The sequence below is a fragment of the Lactuca saligna genome, chromosome 4, assembly GCF_052625555.1.
Source record: "Lactuca saligna cultivar CGN05327 chromosome 4, ASM5262555v1, whole genome shotgun sequence".
Taxonomy (NCBI): domain Eukaryota; kingdom Viridiplantae; phylum Streptophyta; class Magnoliopsida; order Asterales; family Asteraceae; genus Lactuca; species Lactuca saligna.
In genome coordinates, this window is record NC_136420.1 from 308,597,073 (window position 1) to 308,607,864 (window position 10,792).

Sequence of the window (10,792 nt, forward strand, 5' to 3'; positions counted from 1 at the left end):
CAGCGGTGTTCATGGATTTGATGAACCGAGTATGTCGTCCCTTCCTGGATAAATTTGTGATCGTGTTCATAGATGATATACTCATCTATTCTAGAAGCCAGGAAGAACACAACCAACATCTCCGCCAGGTTCTGGAAACATTAAGGGCAGAGAAACTTTACGCAAAATTTTCCAAGTGCGAATTTTGGATTCGGGAGGTGGATTTCCTAGGACACGTAGTAAGCAAGGAAGGAATACACGTGGATCCCTCGAAGATCAAGGCAATAGAGAGTTGGACAATTCCAAGAACCCCTACAGAGATCCGACAATTTTTGGGACTCGTCGGGTATTACCGAAGGTTCATACAAAATTTCTCCAAGATTGCCAAGCCACTCACCACACTAACTCAGAAGAATGTGACCTTCGACTACGGAGAAAAACAAGACGCCGCGTTTCAAACGCTAAAACGAGCATTATGTAGTGCGTCCATCCTAACCCTGCCAGAAGGGATGGAGGACTTCGTGGTCTATTGTGATGCATTAAACCAAGGACTCGGGTGTGTCCTGATGCAACGAGGGAAGGTCATCACCTATGCCTCAAGAAAACTAAAGACACATGAAGTGAACTACACAATGCACGATCTTGAGCTAGGAGCAGTCGTCTTCGCTCTAAATATATGGAGACACTACCTCTACGGCACGAAATGTACGATCTTCACTGACCATAAAAGCCTTCAACATATCCTCAACTAGAAAGATCTCAACATGAGACAAAGACGGTGGGTAGAACTACTAAGTGATTACGAATGCAAAATTCGATATCACCCCGGAAAGGCTAATGTAGTGGCTGATGCACTCAGTCGGAAGGAGTACTCAGGTCGCCGAGTGAAGTCCCTAACTATGACGATCTATTCACACCTGTCCACGCAAATCAAGGAAGCCCAAATAGAAGCCTTGAAATCCGAAAATGTGGCAGGAGAAGCCCTAAGAGGAATGGATAAGAACCTTGAAACCAAGAGCGACGGAGTTCGTTATTTCATGGATCGAATATGGACACCGAAGTTTGGTGGATTCAGAGAAATCATCATGGACGAAGCCCATAAAACACGATACTCCATACATCCCGGCTCCTACAAGATGTATCTCGACCTCAAGAAGTTATACTGGTGGCCGAACATGAAAGCCGAAATTGCTACCTACGTGAGTAAATGTCTGACGTGCGCTAAGGTCAAAGTAGAATACCAAAAGCCTTCGGGTTTATTACAACAACCAGAAATACCCGAATGGAAGTGGGAGCGGATAAACATGGATTTCATAACCAAGTTACCCAAAACGACAAGCGGACTCGACACCATTTGGGTAATTGTCGACAGGTTAACTAAATCAGCGCATTTCCTACCGATCAAAGAGACGGATAAATTGGAGAAGTTTACAAGAACATACCTCAGAGAAATTGTACGACTGCATGGTGTGCCCGTATCCATTATCTCGGACCGAGATAGTAGATTCACCTCAAGGTTATGGCAGTCGCTACAAAGAGCTTTGGGGACAAGACTAGACATGAGTACCGCTTATCACCCACAAACCGACGGCAAGAGCGAGAGAACCATACAAACCCTAGAAGACATGCTGAGAGCTTGCGTAATCGATTTTGGCAAAGCATGGGACACACATCTACCCTTGGTCGAGTTCTCGTACAACAATAGCTACCACACCAGTATCAAAGCTGCCCCGTTCGAAGCCCTCTATGGCCGCAAGTGTAGGTCACCTTTATGCTGGGCCGAAGTGGGGGACACACAACTAGCAAAAGGACAAACAACTGACAACACACTCACTGGACCAAAAATCATAAGGGAAACTACGGAGAAGATTGTTCAAATCCGAGAATGTCTAAAGGCATCAAGGGATAAACAAAAGAGTTATGCAGATAAGAGACGAAAACCCTTGGAATTCCAAGTTAGAGACCGTGTCCTACTAAAAGCCTCGCCTTGGAAAGGATTAATACGCTTCGGAAAACGTGGGAAACTGAACCCCAGATACATCGGACCATTCGAGATCCTTGCCAGGATCGGTCCAGTGGCTTACAAACTTAGACTACCTCAGGAACTCCACAACGTACACCCTACCTTTCACGTATCAAACCTAAAGAAGTGCTTATCCGATGAGACCCTTGTCGTCCCTCTAGACGAAATTGCAATAAATGAAAACCTCCAATTTGTAGAGGAACCAGTAGAGATCATGGATCGGGAAGTTAAAAGAACTAAACAAAGCCGCATACCTATCGTAAAGGTCCGCTGGAACGCCAAGCGAGGATCTGAATACACCTGGGAATGAGAGGATCAGATGAAACAAAAGTACCCGCATCTTTTTCCCTAAACTGTAAACTCTATCTTAGATTAAATTTTGGGACAAAATTCCCTTAACAGGGGGATGATGTGACAACCCTATATTTTCCAAAAGCATTGTAACGCTCAAAAGTCAAATACAACTAAATTAACCTTGAAAATAAAGTATTCAAATATCTAAGTTGGAATGTATCAAATATTAGATAACGTGTCAAGGTTTCCGAAAACCTAAAGAACGCTCAAAACCGGGTTATATTGAAGAAATTACAACCATTCGTATATTTACGACACGCCGTCAAAACATTATTTGACGTAAAACGAAAAATCTCAATAATATGCATTCAATCCTTAAGTATCTAAACAAAAATCGTAGATCTCGTCGAAGGGTGAGCGTGCATAAAAAGATCGCCCAAATTGGACCTCGTATGAAGAAGTTACGAATTTTCAAAGTTTCGTAACAGTAGTAGAGGGCTAAAAACTCGAATCGAAGATCGAGTGTAAATTAGCTAACGCAATCTAAATGAGAGTTGAAGATCTCCGCAATAGGAGCAAATTGATAAAAAGACAAACAGAAACCGACGCCGAATAAAGAACCTATAAATCTTTAACGAACTTTAGGAGGCCCGGCCTATTTAAACTTATGTCATTAAAAATAAAGTCAAAACTAGCCGACGGATTCAAAAGGAAAGTTGTAGAGCATAATCTCACCTACGCGTGGATATAAAGAACACGAAAAATGGAGCTCGTACGCGAAAGTTACGGAATTTAGAAGAGGACAGGCCAGATTACGCCCCACGTACTCTGGGAGTACGCCCCGCGTACTAGACCCAGAGTCGAGTCCCATCGGCCCGCCCACTCTATGCTTAGCTAGCCAGGAGTCGTAAGCCATGATGCATTGTTACGCCCCGCATAACCGAGGTACGCCCCGCGTACTTCGGAGGTACGCGCCGCGTACGAGGGTTTCCGGCCCTATAAATAGAAGGCATAAGCTCGAGTTTTTTGCACACAAATCACAAGCCCTCAGTCATTCTCTCATACTTCTAAGCTCCAGAGACCCTCCCCTCACCTCGGTTTCCGCACTCGAGCCCCCGACGAAAGATTTACGCTGCAGAGATCCCCGAAGAGCCCGACGACGCAACTATCCGCGATCGAAGTTCTACTTAACTCTAGCTTCTCTTTTCAAACTTAACGAGTGAGTTCATACCCCTACTTTTCAATTCTTTTTCATGTTTTAGGCGGGGGGGGGATACAAGTACATTACACGTTAAAGTATCGTTTTATAAACATAAACGAAATTTCTATTTTCGAATATCGATACAAACAACTTATGTATACAAGAGTTATTATGTCACTAAGTTATTTCTAGTAAATGGAACATACTATCGGAAAAACTATAATGGGTATAGTTAACAAGTCAGTCCTACATTTTACATATACATCTTGAAAAACGAAACACTTTCAAAAGAAGTAAGGTCATTTCATTGTAAATCTACTTATACTAGGCATTGTGAGATATTCAAACTTCAACGTACGTTTTTGTATGCATTTCAAGTCCTGTATTATATACCATAATCTATTGGAGGGAGAGCGTGATACTTGTGTATAGATCTATACGGGATTGACAATCCCGTACCTAAACTACTAGCTATAGTTAGACCGGCAGGTCTGGGGTGACAAATGTCATAACACTGCAACACCTGAAGAATGTTGTTACATGCCGTTAGTGTCAATAGCATGGTTATAAAACTCACATAAAAGTATAAAACAAGATTGATTTACGAGATTCTTACGTGCATTGCAGCTTTCTACATTAGTTTTCATACAAAGTTATTTTTAATCATTCAAGTATAAAAGATACCAACACATTCCAACTTTGGAAACTTTTTGAATCGTTTACAAGAAAACATTGGATTTTCTGAAAACCTCGTTTACCAATTTACTACCAAAAAGAATATACTTTTCAACTCGAAACACTCATGAACTCACCAACTTAATTGTTGACACTTTTCAAAACCACTTGTATTTCTCAAGGAATCAGTGATACAGGTAACTACCAGCTTTTGGGTGAAGGAACACTAAGGATGTTCTTATTATTGAACATTTAACATCATATTGTAATATTCTTTTGATATCATGTATAACGCAACAATATACGTTTTCATTTTATATATATGATGGTTGTGTTACTTTCTTTACAATATTCAATCGTTGTGATACTACGTGAAGTCATACACCCTCGAATGTTTCCGCCATTCTGGTTTGGGGGTGTGACATTTGGTGGAGTAAAATGTTAGGTTTTTGGGATTAAGCTCTCTTTAGCCTTGTAAATGCATAAAGTTAGAGTCTTTATTGATTAGGATATATTTTAGAATTAGATGAGCATTGGGTAAAGTGCGATTAAGACCTTAAAAATTAAGTTTTGGGATAAGCTAGGTACGATATTAAGTTATGTGTCTTACCAAGTTTTGCAACTTAACCACTCTATTTACATGCATCACTTGTAACCAGTGTTGTAAAAGGCGCGCTATGGCGTGAGACGTGGCTCCGCCGTTACGAAAAGCCTCATAACGTTGCTGTTAGGTGTGGCGCGTGGCAAGGCATGATATGGCGCGCCATGGTGCGTTATGGCGTGTTATGGCGCGTGTTTTTTTCGTTTGAGACACAGTTTTTTGCTCTTTGTTATGTATTTTCTAATCGGAGATATAAGTATTGTGGTTTTTGTTAAAATTTTGTTACTAGTTATTGATCTAATACTTCTAAAAAGTAGTTATATTTAATATAAATTTATATTTATGTGGTAATATAATTTTAAATTAATACAAAATCGCCGCCTTACATCACGCCTTGAAAAACGCAATGACTCGTTAAGCTTGAGGCTTGACCTTGCTGCCACGACACGCCTCACGCCATTTAGAACCTTGCATGTAACGATATGAAAATTGTTTAGAGAGTTGAATAGGACGCTGGGAGAATAAAGAGAAGACCTGCAATAATGTTCAAGACCGTAGGTCTTTATGCTGCAGCTATGTTGTGTATTAATTATGACATTCTTAGATTTTTGTATCTTGAAACAACATCTTTATTTAAAGATTTTTTTAATTAAACGAAATAGTTTCTGCAAAATGTTTTATTATACTGACATTTTCGGCAAAAAAAGATGTTATGGTTTATCAAAGCGTAAAGATTTATTATATATATATATATATATATATATATATATATATATATATATATATATATATATATATATATATATATATATATATATTATTTTTTTGGTTCGGGAGAATAGGAGATATCACATATTCAAAACTGCATGCCATCCGCCTTGGCTCTCAAATATTGTGGCATTAATATAACTTCAGTGACTTGCCGAGAATGTAACATGGAAGATGAATCAACTCATCACCTACTGTGTGGGTGTTCATTAGCTAGAGTCACTTGAGAGTGGATTTTTTGATGGTGTGGTACATCAGTGCCTCATTTTGATAAAACTGGTGATGTGTTGGAGTTTGCAGCACCGCGGAGAAATTACCCAAAGAAGAGAAAGGTATTGGTGGATATTTGTTATGAAACGATTTAAAATGTATAGCAAACGAGAAACGAAAGAACCTTTAACTTGGATTACACTCATAAAACCATAAGTAGTAGTAATGGATTGAAAACTTTCTTATTAAAATTGCCCAATAAATACACACTACACTTTTTTATAAAAAAAAATTATATTGATCAACAACATTATTATGATCAATACACAAACATATATAAACATATATAATAATAGAAATACAAATAGATAATCAGTTTTACTGTTATACTAAAACAAGTAACGATTAAATTTAACAAATATTTATTACAAATTTACGATCTTCTCCAGATTTGAATAATTTCATAAAATTATCGAATAAACATCACTCAAGCACTTCCTGTGCTGTACAATTTGCCTCCCTTAGTTTTCGTTCATCCGAGAGCTGTTTAGCAAGCCTGGTTTCATAAAAAGAAAACATGCATATATCAAGAAAGAATACCATATCGAAAGGTAGCTATTGTAATTTGGTAATGGAGTTGGAGTTGTACCTTTTCAATGCTTCACGGTTTGTACCACCATCCGGGAGCACTTCGAATACCCCTGTATCGGAATTCACCCGAGAAACTGGCTTATCTAGCAAACCTTTGCCAACATCGACCAAATTGTTCAAATTTTGAGTTGTTGCAACATCCACCGAAGCCAAGTCTCCGGTCAATGTTTCATCCTAGTTTTTTTTTTTTTTGCAATAGAAGCATACAAAAACTTGAATCCTTAAATTCATACAACTTTTAATGCTTGAAGTATAATATTCTTATCGACTTTTAATTGTACAACTCATTAACGGATGTCCATATAAATTGTCAAAGTACAAAAATTAATGTATTTTTATGATTAGGGAACCTTTATAGCAACAAGCTGTTATAATAAAGCTAAAAATATTTAAAGCTTAATATCATAAACTTGTAACAATCTATTTGTTATATAACACAATTGTTTTTAAAAATGCTATTAGAAAGTAAGCAGTTGAAACTATGTGTTCACAAAATACAATTTTATCACTGTTACCCATTTACGATACCTTTTTTTTAGAATAATATTGTTTTTAAAAGACAAATAACTTGTTACTCGTTTAACCTGATATTTAAAGGTCTCCTTGATGTGAATTGTCAAGTTGTACTGTGTAACCTATCAATACATGTTGAAAATGAGCGAACCATACCTGAATTCGAAGATAACTATCAGTGGAATTGAGGGCTTCAAAAACAACATTGTTATGAAAAACGACCAAATCGGCACTCGCTTGCTGGAAAGAATCTATCAATGGAGCCGAACCGTTATTGATCATCCACCCAAGCACACCCCATTTCGCAGCCGTTTTCGCATCGTATTTAGGTGCTTGCTTCTCAGTTCCAGTCCCTAACGATATCACGAGATATCTCCCATAATCGAGAGGTGTGATTGGGATAAAATTTGGATCTTCTTTCAAAACTTGTCTTGTCACTTCCCCTATCGCCACCAATGACTACCAATTCAGAGAAAAAAAAATGTTTAGGTTCACTTCGGGAATTAATAATATAACCTTGTACATCAGTTATTTGTTGTACTTTTACGGTTTAGCTTCTTGCTAGCTTTAATAAAATTTCCGCCAATTTAGGACAACAGTTTTTCTTTTTGCATGAAATATAGATATTATCTCTTCATAAAGAGTAGTATTTTTTTTTTTTCCTAAATGGGAGCATAGTGAGTGAAATGTAAAATTCGATACAAGTAGTTTGAGTTTAAACTACACGTCCAAAATATTTATACAGTTTTTTCCTCTTAACCTCGCTTGTGTCCCATAAAAGGGAAATCAAGCACCAAAATGCTTATTTACAACACACCTATTTTAGGTGCATAACTCGGTTCCTAGAGTAATGTGCTCTTAAGCTAATGGCTGCAAACTTTACTTGCATTGTACTACCAGAAATGGTGCAGTACAAATAGCACTCTTTGGAGTTTGGACTTTAGAATTAACTAGAGCCGCACCATCGTCTTTGACTTTTATAGCCAATATAATACAGCACTACTAATATAAACGTTCAAGCCTCTGAGAAGACGAAATTGAAAAATTCATCAGGCAGATTGATTCGTTTTCTAAATTTGAAAATCTTTGTGAATTTCTTAATTTTCTATAAATATTTTTATATTCTTAAATGTTAATATAGCTTTTATTGTGATTTTAGTGATTTTAATGATTTTTAATTTAAAATCGTTTTTTTAAATTTTTTGAAGTATTCCTTATATATATTAATTATAGCTAAATAATTTCGTTCGTTGGTTTTAAATATTAAAAAATTCTGTCAACCTCTAATAGTTAATATAAACGTTGCATATAAGAAAACTTAATTATACAAATATTAATTCAACTATAGTGTTATTTATAATTTGTAATTTAAAAATATTTAAGTTCTCCCTTTGACAATGTTCTTTTTTTTAAGGGCATTATTTTTTTAAAGAGCTAGAAAAAAGAACATTATAAGAAAAGTAAAGGGTTTTGTAACCACCAAGTTGATAACATATGTGATTTAATTTCGATTTATGCTAGAAAACCACAAAAACAAATAATCTAAAATGAAATCAATAATGAACTCCTTAAGACATGACATATTTCCAAAAGCCAATTCATTTCGAAACTTCCAAAGAATGTTCTCAAAACGCGGTTCGAATCTGCGATTGCGTTGGACCGAGGAAAGAAGCGGTTCAACTAGCACTTATATCATGTCTATTTCTGAACTGGAACATCGGTCGGTTTTTACAAATCCAGTTGAACCGATTAAATTGAATAAAAACAATTGTAAATGACACATTTTACATAACAAACTTTGTTTGGTGGTCTTTTTTCACATCTATTTAGACATCTCTTTTTATTGTTTACATCTTTTGTTTAATAATCAGTTGCATATTCATTTTTTACCATTCTAGAAAGTGAATACAAGAACCATTTAAATATGAGATAATCGGATAGATAAATTTGACTTGATAGCTTAATCCTCATATTGACCAAATTTATAGACACTCAAAATGACACAACTCCTTTGTATTAGATATTTAATTATAAGTTTTTCTCTTTTTACTTATGTTGTGGTTTTGTAACAAAAAAAATGGTAAATGTTATAAAGCTTTATTTATTTATATATATATTTATTTATTTTTTAAAGCATATGTATTCATCAATAAATATATTATATATGTTTTTTTATGTATTTGGATTTATGTGTATATGCATGCAAGAAAAAAAAATAAATGAAAATTTTGAAAGCCAGGTTGATCCAACCGTTGAACTGGCTGAACCGAGATTCAGTCATCATAACATTTCAACTAAAAACCTATTTTTTTAAATATTGCCCTTTGGTTACAATCTTTTGTGCATAATATTCAGTTGAGAAAAAATCAAATTATTAGGATCCTTATGAACTTACGGACCCATCTAGACTAGATCATGCGTTTTTCCAAACCTCAGACCGGTCTAGGTTTTCTTCAAACCGCCCATAACCGTGCTTTGATTACCATACCATCCGGTCCGGTGGTATCTCTGTTAAACATGATGCATGGACAATAGTTGTAGTTAATTTGTAATTAGTTAGTTAATTACCGGGTTATTAGCCGCAACTCCACCATCAATTAGGTTAAACTCACGATCACCATTCTGAAAGTAATGGGCAGGGAGATACGTAGGTGCTGCAGACGTACCCATGCAAATATCTGATAATAGCGCATCTGTGGTAGGCTCTCTTGTCACCTTCAAATTCACCATTTGCAATAGCTCTCATGTTAATAAACCCCATCATAAGTGATTATATTAAGTGATTTAGCAAAAACCCAAACCTGATATGAACTAAACACCACAGGTTGCATATCCCTTATGTCAAAAGTAGGAATGATGACGTTAGTCAATGTCTGACTCAGCTTCAAGGTTCCTAGTAAGTCTGTTAAGAGGGTTTTAAGATATTTTCCATTGTACTTTGGTCCTATCAACGCCTTCAGCAGCTTTATAATCCCACCAAATGGCCCTCTAAATTTATCAATAAAACATTCAGAATTTTAAAAAGTCGTTTAGAGAGGGATCATACGATCATAGGCGTATGCATGTACATGAAACATGATCCATAACTTACCCGATTTGTTTGAAAATCTTAGGGGTGTTTTCAAGATAAAATTTAACGATGTCTTTAGCAGCATAAAAAGGTTTGTTATTTTCGTCTGGAGCCGTTAGCATAACTGTTATTAGAGCACCTGTGCTTGTTCCAGCAATGACGTCAAAGTAATCCACTAATCTTGCTTCATCTCCGTCTAAGTCCTGCGTGTAAATATACATGTTATTAATTGATTAAGCCCAAAAAAACATGTCTAAAGTATATAATTACCATGAGGAACTGAATATGTATGTGGGTGTTATGTATATATACCTGAAGCTGTGATTCGAGATACTCGAGAATGACACCAGGGATGATACCTCTGATGCCTCCGCCATCGATAGAAAGAACAGTTATGAGATTTCCAGTATTTGGAGGCCGGTTTCTAATGGAGGTGGTTGTTGTTGCGATTTCGGTTGTCATCTTGTAATCGTAATACAAACACTACAATGATTAGACGAACTTTGAGGTAGTATTTATGTATGAGAGTTGTTAGTCAATCTATTTGTACATTCAAATGCCCTTTGTTAATAATGGATAGGACATGATCATTTGTGCTACAACGTATATAATATCTAATTTGATATTTACACGTTAAGGAACACCAGTAATTAATCTCTAAGTATTTTTATAAAATTTAAAGATTTTTTTTAGTTATATAAAAAATTGAAGGTTTAAATATCTACAATATTGATTGCAATATATAGGGTTTTTTAGAGTTTTTGTTACTAGATAAATATCCTAAAACATGTATTAAAGTAATCATAG

At 36.0% G+C, this 10,792-nt stretch overlaps 1 protein-coding gene across 1 annotated transcript; it reads right to left on the reverse strand.

The window, feature by feature from the left end:
- Positions 1-5,968: 5,968 nt before the first annotated feature.
- Positions 5,969-10,535, reverse strand: LOC145043936 (patatin-like protein 1). The gene is made up of 7 exons (XM_078992710.1): positions 10,298-10,535; positions 10,007-10,188; positions 9,717-9,903; positions 9,484-9,630; positions 7,072-7,374; positions 6,401-6,576; positions 5,969-6,307 (listed from the first exon to the last, which is right to left on the reverse strand). The coding sequence occupies exons 1-7, from the start codon at positions 10,445-10,447 to the stop codon at positions 6,235-6,237; spliced, it is 1,218 nt and encodes a 405-aa protein (XP_078848836.1). The 5' UTR covers positions 10,448-10,535; the 3' UTR covers positions 5,969-6,234.
- Positions 10,536-10,792: the final 257 nt, after the last annotated feature.